This window comes from Protopterus annectens, chromosome 7.part0 (genome assembly GCF_019279795.1).
Source record: "Protopterus annectens isolate FY-2018-M chromosome 7.part0, PAN1.0, whole genome shotgun sequence".
NCBI classification, from domain to species: Eukaryota; Metazoa; Chordata; order Ceratodontiformes; family Protopteridae; genus Protopterus; species Protopterus annectens.
In genome coordinates this window covers 1149642368-1149661841 of record NC_056739.1, presented here as the reverse complement: position 1 = coordinate 1149661841, position 19474 = coordinate 1149642368, and the positions used below count along the sequence as shown (strand labels likewise).

Genomic DNA, 19474 nt, shown 5'->3' with positions numbered 1-19474 from the left:
TAATTGATGATGTTAACTTACTGCAGTTTTCCATACAATATCTTGACTTTGTTAGATTGGGCCAGACTATATCTTTGTCAGGATGTACCGTTGTAAATTAATTAGATATTTTATTAATGTTCTTTTTATCTTTTTACATATAGATGATCCATTCAAGTCTCTGAATTTAGTTCTTGATTCTGTTTTTAAACATTGCTTAGCCTTCTGGATTGTTTTCTGTTGTTTTAGCTACACATTTCTAATTAGACATGTGGTCTTCTATTTTTCATTTATTTTTTAGTGTTTGGCTTTGTTATAGAGCACATTTATAGTTTAGCAGAGATTATGCTGTTGCATGTGGTTGTCTGACTGGTGATGTGGTTACTGATGTCCATTATAATTTCACAAACATGAACCCGATGCTTGTTCACTTCAAATAATAGCAAGTCACAACACGACATGAGGGTCTGCACTCCTAGATTTCACTGTAGAATGCTTTCATAGACATCCTTGTCCCAATTTATGACTGCACATGTAGATCTCTGGCTTCCTTCCTTTCTCATTCTTGTCATATTGACCAGTAAATGAAGAGTTTAGCAGTAAGCAGTGGTTGTTGCAGCTGTTGGTATGGTCACTATATTTAGGGCACTTTTTAGTTTTAATGGCAGTGAAGTAAACATGAGGATCTGATGCTAATGTGATGGAGGAAGGAGGCAGTGAGCCTATATAGTCTGCCCTTTAAATGCATTTAAAATTTGACCTCCTGTCTATCCCAATTTTGCTCTCTGACCTTTATCCACCTATCCCATTTCCTCTTGACTGTCTCTATGGAGTCCATCTTCACCACCAATTTAAGTCAACTGATATGTATAGGTATAATGTCCTCTCCATGAAGAAGTGCTATTACAGATCTAGGGAGAAGCAAGACCCTGTAATTTTCTCCCCCATCCTTTATGTTCATGTTGACTCCTTCCCATCTCCCCATTGTGCCCCCCCTTTTTCTGTTTTGATCTTTAGTGAAACCTCTAGGTTTTTTAGTTTCTGGTCTTAGTCTGCCCTACAGCTTTTTGTTGACTTTATTCTCTGTCTCCTTTCAGCAGCCTGATGTATCATTTTTGTGTGGGCTGTAGAGGTGCACACATTCTTTACAGTGTGGGCTAACTGGGGCTGTGTAGAGTAGAAACATTGCCTTTTTGCTTCTAGAATCTGTACCACTGAGGTTGGACCCCAGCATTCTGTTGGCTCTTGCCACTGTCCTTTCAGTCTGCTCTTGATGGTCCATTCCAGGTATGATTAACGCCCCCAAATCCCTCCTCCCAACTGATGTTTCATTTGGACCAGTGCAGTCCTTTGCATTTGTCTGCACTGAACTTCAACTGCCACCATCTTGTCTATTTGGTCTGCTTCTCCAAATCCTACCTCAGACTCTTCCATGTTGCACTTGCCTTTGTATCATCAGTGAACATGGTGATTTGTTCTATTTTTCCTTTCTGGGATACTCCCTTAGTTATTTTGCTATTTCCTGATCAGGTGTAGCTGGCATTGTTGTGCAGCTGGGCCACTGCCCTTCCAGCTTTGCCTAGAAAGTATTTTAGTTTAAAACATTTCATTTTGTTTTCAGATTGATGATATTTATTTAGTTGTATATGTATGAACATTTAACAGTTTGATTGCTACATAAATACATACAATCACGTATGTTGTGTTGGCTGCCGTTACATTCACCACTCTGTATTGTAAACATGAGTGGAAACGAAAATAACAAAGCACTTAAAACAACCCAGTAAATAAGTCATTCACTGGCATGCTGGCTTTATACCTGCTGCTACCTCCCCTCACTGTAGTTTGGTTGAACTGCAAGGTGTGTCAGTCATACGTTAGATCCCTCCCCAGCCGTACCTACAGTGCTAACCAGTAAAGCTTTACATTGTCAAAGGCAATATGACACATTAACAGTTGCTATCCTTGACCTAGAGAAATATATGACTGGGATTAACTGGTATTTCTTTGACAGACAATTTCAATTTATAGACGAGCATTCTTCTACAGCTGTGTTCTGGAAGTGAACTGTATGTAACTTTTATTGCTGCTTTCAATATTCCCCCTAATGTTGGCTTTGAGTGAAAGGAGGCTAACTGTTGAAAGATGTTCTGTTAGCAAAGATATGAGGGATGATAGGAGTCCGGTATCGCCTTCCATTCCTCATATTGTCATCTTAAATTACATTGATTTTGCATTTCAGACACTGCTAAGCTGGAGATTGGATTAAAGGTTTGAACATTTTTGTGCAGAATAAAATTTTATCTCCTTTTTGCATTGAAGGGCATGCATAACTTTTAAGCTTTTGAGTTTTTTCTTTTCTCTTATATCTAAATGGCGTACAGGCAGTATTAGACTTTTATTAGAGAAACTCAGTTGTTTTTAGACACAGACAATAATTGTATATCATTGTTATGATATTGTAATTTTACTCTTTATTATTGTGTTGCAGTGTTTACCCCTGTCTGGGCATGCAGCAACTTGGGTTTCTTTAAATATGCTGTTAAACTTTTTAGCAAGACTACTGTTGTTTCTCCTTATACTTTTACCTTCTAAATCAAAAGTCATTTTTGTTTGATAGAAAACATCATCTTAAACTATTTGGGTATTTAAAATGCAGTCTGTAGTGTTCAAAAAAAGATTTACTGCTAGCAACTTGTATTTCATGAAAGATGCATCTAAATATTGCCACCTTCAAGAATAGTTAGCTGACTACATGCAGAGATCAACAACTTTATTTTTAATTTTGATAAGAAAAACAAAAGGTTTTGATTAGGATTTAAGGTCTACATTCTACTTGTATAATTCTGTAATTGTAGATCAGGTGCTTAGTTATTCTCATCACACATATACTTAACCTTAACAGAACTGGAAACATAGTTCTCAACTATCCCTGGTTGTGGGCCAGAATGTTACTCTGCCCCATCTAAAATGTCTGATTTTTATGGAAGAACAGTAATTGCTATAGTAAAATAATGTTAGGCATTTGAAGACTTCTCGTTCTTCATAAAATGCATGGTAATGCAAAACATTTTATTCTGTCAACTTTGTAACTAAACATAATTCATGAAGTGTTTTACTCCATGACTATTTGTGATTTTGCCCCTGACTTATGAAATAACAGGTTAGGAACTATGACTGTAAGTCAGTCATTCTGAATTTGAGACCATGGAGTATCACTGGGAGTTTGCATCTCGAGAAAAAGCAAGGCATTCTTTGTGACTTAAATGATTACATTTTGTCATTGCTTAAAAATCATAGTTGTTTGTGTGTAACTTGGTACTTACTTTTATGCTGTCTGGCCAGCGCAAGTGCTTGAAGGTGCAGAGTTTTTTTGAGTTTTATTGTACTGGGCCATATTCATCTATGTTCTACGTCTGAATTGTACTGTGTTTCTCATACTAGCTTTGGCAGATGGTCTGAAGAGTAAAATTACTGCTACAAGACAGCTGCATAGCACTTGCAGTGGTAAATGACTAGCTTTTTATTTAAAAATGCAACCATTGTCATACTGCACCCTACACTGATGTAGCCTCGTTGCATTCTGGGTAGCTGCACCAATTCATTTGCTTCTTGCAGCCTCACATTGCTTTGACGTCACCAAACACTCCTGTTCCTGACACTGTTCCTTTTACCACTCATGTCCTAATCTTTGTGTCCTACGCTTCTGGCATATAGCAGGCTGCCTTCTGACTCTTTGCCAGTCCCTTCTGTTGCATGTATAGAATCACGGTCAAAGGCCTTGTTATAGTCCAGGTAGATCATGTATATTGAAACTACATGTCAAAATCACCTGTCAGCCAGTCACAAAAATGGATCAAGACTGACTGAGAGCTCCTTTCTGTTCATAAGTGTGTGTTCATGAATTGTCCTCCATTGTGAGCTCCACAGCAGTGTTGGATCAGTGGCTGCAATGTCAGTGAGGCAAGACGGATTGTTTGTTGTCTCAGGGCTTTACTGATATTTCAGATTAACCTATTCTGTTTTGTACTCTGTCAGTATAATTTACTCACGTTTAATTGCTCATAATCACCCCTAAGGCAAAGATGATATTGGGTTGCAAAAGCTGGGGGGAGTGGACTGAATATATGTTGACATCACCTTTCTACTTTGCAAAGTATTGATAAGGCTGTGTTAATGCAATGTTTCTTCTGGTGGCTATACAAGGGAATGGAAAAGAAGTTAAGCTGGTACAAAATATGATGCTTAGTTACCCAAAAGGAAAAGATAATGGAGTAAAGGGAGACATTTGGGCATCTAGTCATGCAGACATTCGAAAGAAGAACTGTTCATTGTGATTTTGATTGTTAGTAGAGTGTGCATGTAAGAGAAATAATGGATGAAGGTCAGACAGGAGGAAGAGGACATAAGTGCCGGACTGATGGAGGATGTTTTAGGGGAGATTTGGTGGAATACTACTTCACAGACTACATTGGACTGATGGGGTATATTGGCAAAGGATGTGTATCCAATCAGTTGGATTCAGGTATGCCTGGGCTAGAACACTGGATCAAGATTAGGGGACAAGAAGATGTGAATGATTATCCTGGGTGTATCTGAAAACTATACAAGCTCAGTTTCTGTGCAAGTAGCTTAGCAAGATTAAGATGAGAAAGAAACAGTAATAAAAGCAACTAAAGACATATTGAGTTTGCTATTTTGTTGTAGCTAGACCCTACACAGCTGTCCCTTCCATACGTTTGATCTACTGTGCTACCCTGGGCATCCCTGAATCTCAGTAATGACATATATATTGCACCGGATTTATATTGCATTATCAAGTTTTGGAAACTCAAAACTCATATGGTCAGGACTGTATGTTCGAGTCTCCAGAAACTGGAAAAAAAAAAAAAGAAATCTATTTTTTGCAAGAGAGTTAGCCCCCCTGGACCCCCACACCTTTTGCAAATTTTATATGCCAGCTCTGAGATTACACTCAGATCCCCACTGCACAGCAATCTCCATACAGATGCTTCATCGGGGAATTTACCGTTTTCCTCACTGTAGTGAAATCTTGGATTGCCCACCTGAAAAAATGTAATTTTTTTTTTTTCTTTTGAAATTTTTGAAGCTTGAACATATGTTTCCCAACAATATAAATATCAAATTTCCAAAACCTCAACAGTGTAATGTAAACCCATTGTACCATATCCTCCGCTGTTGCATTTAAGGTCCTGGCCATCCACATTATGATGTAACGTTCAATCAAACCTTTCCTATAATTACCTAGTTTCATCCATACATGCCCTTTGCCACCTTTATTCTTCATCTTCATCTCTGCCACTTGCAGTATACTGTCTTTAACACTGTTGTGTATTCACATTATATCACTCTATTCTGTTTATTACATGCATGCTTAGCTTTCCAAATGTTTTTTTTTACTCTTTTAACCTTATAAGGCCTGTATGACGACTCTTGCTTCCCTGAGTACATATCTGCAGTTTTAATAATTTCTGATTTTACTAAATAATACAGCATAACATGTTGAAAAAAATTGTGAAAATAATATTTTCAGCAAAAAGTACAAATACCCAAAACACATTTAGTCTGATGATTAGACAAACAAACATGCTTGACCAGTAAGATTTTTGTGACTGTCCTGAACTGATTTCTAACAGGCTTTTGTGTCACATCTTTGTTCTGTTAATTTGTTTTATTTTATGTCATACACTGTGAGCACTACATATGGAAAGAACATTGTTTAATGCTTATTCATTAGCTAAGGAACATAATGGAATATTGTACAATAGTAGATGTCATGGTAGCAATTATAGGTGAGATAAATCAATGTGTAACATGATATATACTTAAGTCAAATGGCAGTAGAGCATTTCACATTCTAGAAGCATTCAGAGGAACATATCACATTAGACTATATCACCTTCTGTAAACAAATGTATTATTATTATTGTTTTTGTTTTGTGATGGTTGAATTATACTTTTTTTACAAACTTTCAGTTCACATGATAGATGCATAAAATGTATTTCATTTGTTGATGGTGAATTAGGTCATTTTTGAATAGACGTTTTTGGTAATAAAGTGCTTAATAGCCTAATAGACTGTAATATCTGGATTACACTTAAAAATTGGAATACTGGAATGAAATATAGCACCATTAGGAAGATAATGATAGGCATTTAATTGCAGGAAACTAGAAATCACTTAAAATAAGAGATTTGTTTTTATATTATATCTGTTGACAGAGCACTGAAGAGATCCTTCGGGAAACAACATTCTGCAGTTTTTGTTGACATTTTGTACTAGGCTGGAGCTCAGCAAAGATGCATTCATTTTTGTCTCATGATAAAACAAAGGCAACCTTCAAAAACAAAGACTACATTTGAGTCCACAGCCAGACTGACATTTTGCAGAAAAAAAGCATATACATTTGCAGTTCAAGTTTAGGGTTTATGTACATGTTTGTTAAAAAAAAAAAAAAAAAAAACGCACACACATACACAATTAATATATGCATGTTTCTCATTAAAAACCTGATGATTATTGTAATCTCCAGCTGTTTCATAAACAGCCATCTAATGTTGTGGACACTCCCCTTAACTGGAGTTATTCTTTCCTCCAAGCAGAACTCAGCGAACTTGTGGATGTTCCATACTAGAAGTTGCCTGCACACTCTTTCTCATACTCTCCATTATGTCATGTGTTGGATGCATAAGCATGCAAAACTCCCAATTCCATTCGTTCTTCATTTGATGTTTGCAGTTTAAATCCTGTCCCTAACTAACATCTGTGCAGTTCCCTCAGGCAATGCTTTATAAAGTTGCTAAATTTCCATGTGGTCCTCGGGTTACTAACTGTGGCCTACACTACAATTAGTTTTACCATTTGAGAAAAGAGCACAATGTCCCTGCACTGTCGTAAATCCCAGTGATTACCACTCACTGACATTACAGGAAAAAGCTGTTGGCCTACTTTATGATTAAAAAATGGCAATAGTTGAGAGCTCTTCACATGGGCAGTGGTGGGACTACACTCTGTGCAGTGCTAAGTATAAGCTAGAACATTTCCATAAAAGCAAAGCTAGGCCTAAACTTTGTGGAAGATGTGTTTCATGAACTGTGTTCTGGACTCTGCAGTTGCTGAGCTCAGCTAGTGAGGACTTGAACCTACATCAGTCCTCCTTTTTGTGGAGAAAAATGGGGCAAAAGGAAGTGCATCCCTGGTGCCCAACCCCAGGGCTATGTTCCAGGGTGCTGGCACCTCCCATAATTCTACGTGATTGATTGTCTCCAGGCAGAGACTGATCAACAAGATCCCAGGGCATGGCATTTTGAGTCATATTATCTTAAACTGGTAGAACTTGAGTTCAAGGTTTCTCCTAGGACCTCCTGGTCCTGGTTGTCGGGGTGATAACTGTTGGTTGTTCTGTCTCAGAGCTTGTGGTGCAAAGCATAGACATCAAGCAGATGTCCGATTGTTGATAGGTGCTTAAGTCACTGGCTAAGGACTGTACTCTTATGGAATTGTAGTGTCTGTAGCTCAACAGGTAGTGCACTCACCTGTAATGCTGGAAGATCAGGAAGCTGTGAGTTGTATTCCCACAGCAGGTACATGGATTTTTTTCCCAGTACTGACACTGGAATGCAGCAGAAGGGGATGCTGCTCTCCTTAGTGTGTCATCCTTTGGATGAGATATTAAACTGAGGTCCCATTTGCATGAATTGGTGGTGGCCCAGATGAATATAAAAAAATCCGGTGGCACTTACTGAAAAAGGGTAAGAGAAGTTCTTTAGTCAGTATGAATACCATTTCAGGTCTCCCCTCAAAAGAAGAAAATAGTCTCATGGGACTAAGCCCGTCAACAAGGAGCGAATAAATAAATAAATAAATGTGTCTGATGCCATCCCCAGGCCCTGTGCAAGCCTCTGTCTGATACACAATATCTTTAGCCGGTGCATGCTGACATCCCACATTATGCCACTTCATTGTTTACTTTCTCATAAGGTCATGGAAGAAATTCTATATGGCTTGGGGGTAGCATTTGTTTCCCCTCACTTTCAAGGACATACAGGGAATCTAAACACTAAAAAAATAAAGATATTGATTCCCACCCCCTCCACCCGTTTGACTTCTTTTTTTAAATATATTTAGGCTTATGAGGTCCAGCAAGAATGCCCTCTCATCCCATCCCATTCCTCAAGAAATGCCTGACTACATGTCCCAGAAAGAAGCCTGAGGATCCCTTGGTCAAACTTTCCTTGGAACCAGTAACCAATCAAGGTCATTCACTTTGTAGCCTAGAGCTACAGTGACTCTGTTGCAGCAGCCACTGTGAAGATGAACACTTTTACAAAGTCTCTGCCTTAGTGGATAGAGTCTGTCAGTAAGCATCCTTGAGCTGACTCCTTTGTGATTTCCTCAGCTTAACCTTGGTCCAAGTGATCACACAGCTCTTTGCCACTCTGCCTTCTGGCAAAGAGTTCAGAACTTTGTACAAGTGTGGTATGTGTGGGTTTATACCCCTGTCATGCATGGACTCTGAGCCCTAAAGTCTTTGTCGCACTGGCTCAAGTACTGGAATTCCTTAGAAAGCTTGAAGACTTCAGGGAGTTCTGGCTCAGGCAGCATGTTCTGGAGACCATGTCCACTACTAAGGTCTGCTTTCACATAATCTGCTGAGATTTTGACTTTTAAGACGCTATAGTTATGGCTGTTTGCTCAGATATTAACTTGCTTAGTATGGTTTGACGGATGTTATCCTCCTTTAAGGAAAAACTTGAAAATGATATTTTGTGTACAGGTTCAAAGGGAAAATACATTCTAGTCGAGCCTTCCTATCAAGAGAAATTCACCCCTTTCCAATGTGGAGTGTCTTTGATTCCCCTTTTTCTGTGTCTTCTTCCTCTAAGCTCATTCAACCCCAAAACAGGAAGAAACTGGCTCACTCACTGAGGTAGACACTGAAGCATTACACTGCTTTGCCCATGCCTGTCAGCCTCCATAAGAACGAATGGAGAGAATCTGGAGCATCTAAAAAATCAGGGATATTAAATTAGATTGCATTCTGCATATTCAGAGTTGAGGAAGTCAGAATTTTAGCAAAAGGCATAAGGCAGTTAAGTCTTATTTTTATTTTACTGTAACAGCATAGACAGTAATCTGATCACACCACCCATAATTAAGCAGGTAATGATGACATCATCTTTAGCTTTTATAACTCTGGGTTGAACATTGTCAGGTACTGGTTGTTCCTGTCCTTGGAGAGTGTCCAGGACGTCATGGAAACCTGAGTGAAGAGGTCACTATGTATTCCAAGCCTGACAAATTATACTGTATTTATGGGAACATATATATGGGTGTTGTACTGTGAGGAGTCGTTCCGTGCAGAACTGCTACTTGCTTGCAGATTCTCTTTGCCACACCACTGTCAGCAAGCCTGTAATAGTGGATAATTCCCACAATCTTTTGGTGGACTTTCCCTTTCTGCTAATGCTGTACTTCTGGGAGAAGATCAACATGGCTCCTCAACAGTTCAGGATATGTAGCTCCCCCCGTAAAGAAGTGAAGAAAGCTGACCACAGTTGCCAAATGGCTTAAGGGATGTGATTTTTTTCAATAGAAAGATAGTACCTCATACATTTAGAGTTTCTTCTGGCCCAGAGGGCCTTGGAGACAAAGTTGCATCTAGGCTCTCTACTTCTTTGGTTAGACAGACAGAAATACTTCTGTATAGAATGGGTATACCTGTACTTCTTTGAGGCATGTTCTTCCAAGTAACATTTCATCAAGTGCTTTACCAGAGTTAGTTGGAAATGTATAAGTCAGACATGCACTTTTTATTTTATCCACATTTCCCCACTGTAATGTGACAGTGGAGTTGGTTTATAGAAGTCAAGAGGGTGTCAGGGTTCAAGCCCTCACATCTGAGTATTCCCTTGTTTTTTTTTTAATGTTTTTTGAGTTGTACATTTTGATCTTGAAAAAATTGAAAACATAACTTGTTTTTGAGAATGTCAACCAAATATTGGTTAAACATATGATTCTATATGTAAACAATCAGTAAGATGGAAAGTCATACCCACTGTGCGGGGGCAGTGCTCATATGACAGAGACATCATTCTGCCATTTTTTTACATTCCCTTGGAAGGTGAATGAGTTGTGAAAGTGGCGGGGCCTTTCCTCCTCTCTTTTCATGTGGATTCAGAGTCTGTGGTTAGTATGTGCCATCCAAAAGCAGGCCGCTTTGGAGATTGGTCTTTTCTCCACTTAGAAAAATGTGGTCCTGTCCTTAAACTTAAGGTAGCCAAAGATGCTTTTTGTGTCCTGTAACTTGGGAGGCTTCTGGGCCTGTTTCCATCATTCCGATCAATTCCACACCTTATTGTAAGTGGCTGAGAAAGGTGTGATTTAAGGCACTCAGGTCCCTGATGATAGAGCATCTCTTTCCACTCTTGTCATGGATGTTGCCTGTGACTGAAGTGAGATCTGCCTTTCACTCGGGACCTGGCTTCTGAAGCAATCTCCTTAATCCTTATAGGTCTTCTGGTACAAGTCCCAGACTTTATTGAGGCTTCCAGAATCCATCTATTCAACAGGTTTGTGCCTCTTAGTAAATAGTGTTTTCAGTTTTATCAGAGCAGTACCCTATAATCTGGTATCCTGTACCACCCCATTTAGTCAGCTTGTAGGTTAGACTGTTCTGCCTTAGACAACTGTTTGTTTTGTGCCTTCGTTATTACATACTCCTGATTCACGAGCCCCCTATCATCTTGACCTTCTTGATGGCAGAAATGTGACCCAGCATAACTGGTCAAGTAATTCCTTAATGATGAGGCAGATACCAATGAAAAGAGAGAGGGATGCACATTTATTCCCTGGATGTCCAAAATTAGTTCAGGTGGTACCTGAAACATGATGTACAAGTTTGTGAAGATGAGTCAACAGCTTTTCTGCTTTACTTACAGGATATAATGTCTTCTGTTGACCAAACAGACACTTTCCAAGGATCTGTGAGCTGCATTATCTTTTGATATCAGGTGACTAACTTACTACTCATAAGTGCTGCAGCCAGAACCCACTTCACTAGATGAGCATCTGTTTTTAGTGCTTGGTTTAACAAAGTCTCCACTACAGTCACTTGCATCATAGTTACTTGCTGTTTGGTACACCCCTTAACAAGGCAGTATAGTCCCAACCTTGATTCAAGGAGTAAGACATTTGGTATGATTGTAGTTCAGGATTCAGCATTCTGAAACTTGGACTTTATATGGTCTTCCAGCCCCTGCATCCTCAGTAGCAATATTACGTGTCTCTGAATTCAACCATGGGCCAATCGATGATGTTCTTTAAGAGATGGATACAGCAGACAAATTCTCACAGTATAAATTAATCTATAAGAAGACCCTCCTTGATAGGTCAGTAATACCGTATCTCCATTTTTATGGAGGGGGTCCTCTAGCTAGACACAACTGTTGTAGCATCCTGTATTTCATTGATTAAATACTTATGTTATTTAACAGTCTTTATTTAACAGTCTATGCATTAAATTGCCATTGTTCCTTGAATTGTAGAAAAGTGCTCGCTAGTGGCTAGGTGAAAAATCTGGGTATGAATGATGTTATTTAACCCAGAGTGTGGGATCTTTAAAAAATATAACATATTTTGATTGATAGAAAGACTGTACCCAACCAGAGATCCATCAAGGAGGGTACTCTTGTAGATTAACTTGCGTAGTACGAATTTATCTATTTTTGTGTCCAAATCAAGCAGCTGATCTTTGCATTTCTGAAGCCATCACTAAAGGTTTGTTACATATTAAGGTTGGGTACCTATTTGCAGTTATGTAGATTGTGTATATTAGCTGTATTGTTCATGAAGGTGTATAATTTGTGACAGTGCAGGATGTGGCTGTCATCCCATTGCTGATTTATTAATCAGTGTTTTCTGTCCTTTGTACTCTAGGTCCATTCTCTGTTAACAAGTCCAGCTGGTCAGAAACTCCTAATTCTCTGTGGAGAAAGCTCTGAGCAGGGAGGGGACCTCCTTCTGCAGAACGGTGCCTTCACATACCTACATTTTGCTGAGATCTTTGAACATCCTGAGGTATGTACAGGTGTTTTAAAGCTGTGTTTCCTCATTCCTAATTTTCATAAACATTATTTACCTGAAGTTTTCCCAGACTTACAAAGATGCATTTCATCATTTACAGATAATATTGCTGCTCAGTTTTTGTGTTACATTGTATGTCTCACCATAACCCTCTGTTGCCCTGTAATTCAATGTTGCAACTATCCAGATCCTTTGTATTGGTCCTACCTTCAGCCTCTTTAGTTTTCCTATTAACCTCATGTGCAGGTTTGAGTCAAAGGTCTTGCTTAAATCCAGGTAGACTACATCTGCTGATACTCTTCTCAAGTTCAACTGTAATTCAGTAATAAAACTGTGTCAGGGTTGACTGATAGATCCCTCCATCCATGACCCCATGTTAGTTGCTGTTAAGAGATTGTTGTCCACTATAAATTATTTGCAGACTTTCTCTCTGATTTTTCTTGCCATTGCTGTTAAACTAACAGGCCAATAGTTCTGTTGATTTTGTTTCTATCCTTCCCTGTACAAGAGTAGCAAACTTGCTGTCTTACTTCAGTCTGACTCTTCTGCACTAGGAAGTCTATTTCAGCAGGGATCTGCAAACACACTGCTTAGATTTTGGAGGTCTCTGTAAGATAGACTAATGCTCATTGTGCTTTGTTATCCCTATGGGCCTCCATTTCTCTCCAAACCCACTCCCTCTCTATCCTATTGCATGATCCCTGATGTTCTTTGTGTTTCACTGTTGCAGTCCTCACATTTGGGTTATCTGCATGCAGGTAGCCCTCAGTCGGCCTGACTATCAAAGTCTTGGGTCCTGCGTTGGTTGCTGTCTCATCTTCCATGACATCAGGTAGCCAGGGGTATAAAGCATGCAGCCGGCGCCATTACATCAGTCTTTCTTGCCAAGCAGTGCCCGAAGCAGAAGCAGTTCACAAGTGTCGGTCGGCCAACTCCTGAAATTTTTGTTTTCGAGTTTCAGATCCGAAGTCTTCAACTAAGCTAAGTACCCCATTGGGGAACCTTTTTCTTGCTCTAAACCGATGTCAGTAAAAATTAACAATTGTATTTCTTGTGGAAAGCATATACCTCATAAAGATTTTCATCTGTACTGCATTCCTTGCCTAGGCCCAGACCACGACATACCTCGCTGTAAGTTTTGTACCTTATTCAAACCTTGTACTATTCATTGTTGGTACATTTTCACATCTAAATATTGTGGTACTCTGTTCAATTACTGAGAAATGGCGTTGGTAAGCCACCAGACTACCGACATTCCAAAAAAATGCAAAAATAAAGACAGAGACAGACCGCATAGGTCCAAAGCTGCCGACGCTTCTCCTAAGCTAGTCGCCAGTTCGCCGGTACTCAGTGAGGTGCTTTCGCAGCACCTGATACCTGCTACTTTAGATTTGCAGGCCTCTACTGAGACCCATTCGGAGTTCGGTATGCCGCGAGATGCTTCTTCTACTATGAAACCTGTGAATGTCTCTACCTTCCGGAGCCACTGTGCAGGCACCGGCTTCTGAGGGTTTATTCAGGCCTACTGACTTGCATATTAAACCAACGTCATCTTCTTCTTCAAGGCCTAAAGCTCGATCCATGCCCAGGAAACTGATGCCCAGACTGCATGGTCAGGCCCCTATGCTTAAAAAACAAAAGATAAGAATGGCTGAAGACCTTATTACTCTAATCAGGGGAAGCCACCCTTCCCCCTCTAAGAGACCTAGAACTGATTTTCCTTCTGATTCTTCTGATCAGGATTCTGAAATTTCTGTTTTTCTGATGACCAGGATTTGCCCTTATCTAACTATGAGGATTCTGATGCAGAGGACTCCATTCCCTCTGCTTCCCCTCCAGAGTATTTCTCTTTTGGTGAAACCTTGCATACTCTTAGGGAGCATTTCCACTGGGAAAGCCAGGATTTCTCTGACTCCAAAAAGAGGCTTAGGGTATTCTTACTCCTGCCTCAACACAGGCCTTTAGCTATCCCTCCTGTACTGGACATTGTAGATGATGCCTTCTTGGAATCTTGCCTAGCCCCTGACTCTTTACCTCCTGCTCCCAGAAAACCTGATAGGTATTACAGGGTACCTTCTCTCACAAGTTCCTTTCTAAAAATCCTAATACGGGTCCTGAGACCATTTCACAGGGACCCAAGGGCATTAAGGCCAATACTGCCAAAAATCCTACCCCCTCTGATAGAGATTCCTGGGAGCTTGATAAATGGGATAAGAAGGTATACACCTCTGCAATGTTAGCCATTAGGCCCTTAAACTGCCAGTTTCATATGTTGAAGTATCAGCAGCATATTATTGGATTGCTTAAACAGAAAATGATGCTGATTCCTGACTGTGCTGAAAATAAAGAATTACAGGATTTAATGCATTCTGCCGAACAAGTGGGAAAACATAATTTGCAATGTGGTTTTGATTCATTAGAGGCATCTTGCAGGGCTGCTGTCACTGGGTCTGTACTTAGAAGAAATGCTTGGCTTAAGGAGCAATCTTTGCCTGATCATGTTAAAGCTAAATTACTGGATGCTCCCTTAAATCAAGACTGTTTGTTTAGCTAAATCTATGCAAACTGTTAAAGATTTCCTGTAAGTACAGCCTCCCAGATTTAGTAGGCATTGGCCCTCTAAGAATTGGTCCTTTCCTTCTCAGTCCAAGCCCAGAACACCCAGTCTTCAGTCCCAGGATGCTCACAGGACTAAGCAGTGGGGGGCTCCCACTTCCAAAGCAGAGAGTAGTAAGACTCCCCACATGATAAACTGTCTCAGTGACTTAACTTTAAACCTTCCAAGCCCTGCTCAACTGACTGTTCTTTTAGGGGGAAAGATCACCCTGTATGCAAAAAATTGGGAGCTCATTACCCAGGACAAATGGGTTCTAAATATAGTTTCCCAAGGATACAGATTCCACTTCCACTCCTTACCAACCCCAAAAGGTTGGCCAGACCTACCCCCAAATCAGTGGGCAGAGGCTCAAAATAAGGTTCTCTCTCTCTCTTTTAAGCATCAGGGCTATTCAGCCTGTCCCAGAAGAAGAATGGGGGCAAGATTTTTATTTAAGACTTTACCTGGTACCCAGAAAAGACAATTCCTGGCGTCCTATCCTGGACCTGTCTATCTTAAACACATTTTTGGTAATCCCAAAATTCAAGATGTTAACTCTTCATCAACTGCTTCCCATGCTAGGCAAAAATGCCTGGTCGGCAACACTGGATTTAAAGGAAGCCTACCTGCACATCCCAATAAGGGAATCTTGCAGAAGATACCTATGCTTCAGAGCAGGCTACATGCATTATCAGTTCTCTGTACTGCCCTTTGGCTTATCTACTGCGCCCAGGGTTTTAACAAAGGCCCAAGCTCCAGTCATTGCATTTTGCAGGTAAAGAAATATTCAAATATACCCATACCTGGACTATTGTCTAATTCAGGCAGAAAGCCAGGAATACTATTAAATCATCTGGCATTTGTAAAGAAACTGCTAACTTCTCTGGGGTACACTATAAATGAAAAGAAATCAAATCTTGTACCCTGCCAACAAATTGTATTCCTGGGAGCAAGCTTGAATATCCCTTCCCAGATGGCCTACCTCACGCCAGAGAAACAAGTTCATTTGACAGCCTACTTCAATCTACTGGCCACAAAGACCCAGCTATCTGCAAGGAAAATAGTGCAAGCACTGGGGTTCATGGCCTCTTGTATTCTACTAATTCTATATGCAAGACTGCATATGAGGAAACTACAATGGTATCTAAAAAGCCTATGGTGGCAAAATTCTCAGGATCTAGATTCAATGATTCCTATCATAACTTGTCTAAAGATAGTTTTCCTTCGGTGGGCAGAGGCCTGCCACCAAAACAAGAGACTGCCATTCACTTTACCCCCTGCCGCCCAAACCCTAACAACAGATGCATCAGACTATGCATGGGGGGCTCACTTGGCAGGGTAGTGCATTCAAGGCAAATGGAACCCAGGTCAAATGCACCTACATATAAATCAAAAAGAAATGTTAGCTGTACAGAATGCTCTGACAATCTTTAAGGACCACATTCTTCCAGGACAATTATTGGTAAAGATGGACAACACCACTGTTATGTGGTACATAAACAAGCAGGGGTGAATCCACTCATACCCTCTCTGCAGACTAGCCATGGCTCTGTGGAACACAGCCTTGAGCTACCAAGTGCATCTACAGGCTCAGTTCCTGCCAGGAAAGTTAAACACACCGGCAGACAACCTAAGCAGAAATCTCATGGACCCACATGAGTGGAAACTGGAACCAAGCATATTCAACATGTTGAGAAAGAAATGGGGGAGCCCAGAGATAGACCTGTTTGCCTCCCCTCAGAACTACCAGTTGGACAATTTCTGCACAAGGACTCCTCACAAGCAGGCTTGGAAAGTGGATGCCCAGTTTATGCCTTTCCCCCCTCTGCCTCTCCTCTCCAAAGTTCTACTAAAGATCAAACAGGACAAACCAAGAACAATACTGATTGCAAAGGACTGGCCTCGCCGACACTGGTACCCCCTCTTGCTCAGTGTGTTACTGCTGGCACCATGGCACCTGCCTCAGACCCCTGCCCTGCTGTCCCAGCAGGAGGGACAGATTCTGCACCCACAACTTCAAACCCTGAACCTTGCAGCCTGGCTAATTACCTGACCTCTCCATTACCATCCCTCAGTAAGCAAGTGATGGATGTCATTCTGGAGGCAAGGAGGCCTAGTACTAGAAAATCCTATGCTGAAAAATGGAAAGTATTCTTTTCCTGGAGCCAAACTCAGGGGATGGGCAGAGCAGTGCCCAGTTTACCTCATATTCTTCTATACATAACCGAGATGCTTCACAAGGGCCTTTCCTTTTCTTCCATCAAAATTCATGTCTCAGCCATTTCAGCACATTACAACACAGAACCACCCCTCTTCTCTCATCCACTGCTGAAGCAATTCCTCAGAGTGGCCAAAAACGTAAGACCACCCAGGAGAGCCCCTACTCCAGCCTGGGACCTTAACTTTGTATTGGAAAAGCTCACTCTACCTCCCTTTGAACCAGCTGCAAATGCAGAGTTGAAATTCCTTTCTTGGAAAACAGCCTTCCTTCTAACCATCACTTCAGCAAGGAGGGTGTCTGAATAACAGACCCTCGTGGCAGTGGAGCCTTTCATCATCTTTCATGTGGACAGGGTGTCCCTCAGGACCAATCCCTCATTTATGCCCAAGGTGGTATCCAGTGTGGCCCTTAATCAGTCCATTCATTTGCCAACCTTCTTTTCTAATCCACAGAACAAAGGGGAGTGAATACTGCACTCTTTGGACGTGCACAGACAACTTAGGTTTTACTTGGACAGGACTAAGCCTTTCAGGAAATCTGAACAGCTGCTGGTGGCATTTGCTGCAGGGACAGAGGGGAAGGCCATTTCAAAGCAAACCATTTCTAAGTGGATAGGCCATTGCATTCATTTCTACTATAAGCACCGTGGAAAACCTACCCCATAGGGGATAAGACCCCATTCAACCAAGGCTGCATCTACCTCTACAGCCTTTCACAGAGGTGTCCCTACCAGGGACATCCTAGAAGCTGATACCTGGAGTTCTGTACATACCTTCACCAAGCATTACCACTTGCCAATTTTTTCTAAATCCAGAGCTGGCTTTGCCACTGCAGTCTTACAGGGCCTTTTAGCTTGTCCAAATGCTATCTAATTGCCTCCTTCCATCCTTAGCTTTGGGAATCTACCCAAATGTGATGACTGCAACAGTGAAACACGAAGAACATAGTACAGTTGTGTGCACTTACCATAAATGTAGATGTTCGATTGTATTCACTGTTGCAGTCCTGGTTACCTTCCCTCCAGCCCCCTGACTTCTATTGACTGTACCTCTATTCTTGTTTACTATGCTTAAAGCTTTTTGCTGTATTTGCTTTTTTGTTGGAGGTGTAACCTTGTATATAATTGCTTCCCATTATGGGGGCACCTGACATCTGGGGCAAGAAAAACTGATGTAATGGCGTTGGCTGCATGCTTTATACCCCTGACTACCTGACATCATGGAAGATGAGACAGCAACTGACGCAGGACCCAAGACTTTGGGAATCAGGCCGACCGAGGGTTACTGCAAGGAGATAACCCAAATGTAATGATTGCAACAGTGAATACACTCGAACATGTACATTTATGGTAAGTGTACACAAGTGTACTTTCTCCTTACTTGCTCTGTTCCCTCTCAGCATGAGAACTTCCCCTTGCCTTCCTTTGTGAAACCTGAAACAAAGTTCAGTCTTTTATGACCCCTTCCCCTCTTTGCTTAAACTGACCATTTTTGATTGTTCGTCCTTCTTTCTGTTGTTTACTTGAAAAAAAACTTAGTTTTCTTATCGATTCCTTCTGCTAACTCCTATTCAACTTTCTCCTTTGCTGTCCTCACCATCTCTGTTGCTTTTTTACTAGCTTTCTTGTACTGTGCATCTTGCACTTCACCATCCCTTCATTTCTACCTCTTGTAGCTCCTATCTTTTGCCCTTATATTCTTATCTAGCCACATTGGTTGTCTTCTCGGTTTGCTCTTTTGCTTCTTCCAAAGTCTTTGTCCACAGCCCTGAGTTCTCTGGTCCTGAGCCATTCCTATAGATTTTTTTTCACTCATTTCATGTATTCCTAGTATTCTAACTCATCCTTAACCCTCTTTCCTATTCTGGCATAATCAACTCTTCTGAAAGGCCACACTGCCATCTTTTTCCTATTATTCTTACCCTTTTTGCCTACTCCAACTCTAACCAACATGTTGACTAAATGTACCTTTACCTAAGCATCCATAATACCCTATAAGTTGGTCAGGATCATGTTGAGCATTCTGGTGCAGCACTTCATCAGTTAGTTGAACCCATTATGGTCCAAGACCTCAGTCAACTTCTGCTTCCTCTCTACCAGGGAGCTTGGAATCTTCCATTCAGTTGTTGGCAGAGTCTAATCCCCTGTGTGTTGTCATCTTCTGATTGTTCCACTCCTTTATTCTCTGATGTTCATCGTGCATACAGCTGCAGTAATCACAGATGGGTTTTCAGCCGTCAGGCGGTCCCTCGGTCGGCCGAATTCCAAAGTCTTGGTCCGGCGTCGATTGTCGTCGCTTACTCTTCCGACGTCAGGAAGGCCAGAGTATATAAGACACAGCTGACGCCATGTTCTTCAGTCTTTTTTGCCGCGCGGTGCCCGAAGCAGAAGCAGTTCGCAAGTGCCGGTCGGCCAGCTCCTGAATTACGAAAATATTTGGAACCGAAGTCTTCATAAAGCTAAGTACCCCGTTGGGGAAACTTTTCTTGCCTCAGACCGATGTCAGAAAAAGTTAATAATTGTATTACTTGTGGGAAGCAAATACCGCATAAGGATTTCCATTCCCTGTGCATA

At 41.0% G+C, this 19474-nt stretch overlaps 1 protein-coding gene across 1 annotated transcript in view; it reads left to right on the top strand.

Annotated features, from left to right (window-relative positions):
* MAP1A (microtubule associated protein 1A) overlaps window positions 1-19474 on the top strand; it is a 1667185-nt gene that overhangs the window by 1355518 nt on the left and 292193 nt on the right. Inside the window, exon 4 of the mRNA XM_044077731.1 lies at window positions 11939-12079. Within this exon, the coding sequence (XP_043933666.1) occupies window positions 11939-12079 (141 nt within the window). The remainder of the gene's footprint in view (window positions 1-11938; window positions 12080-19474) is intronic.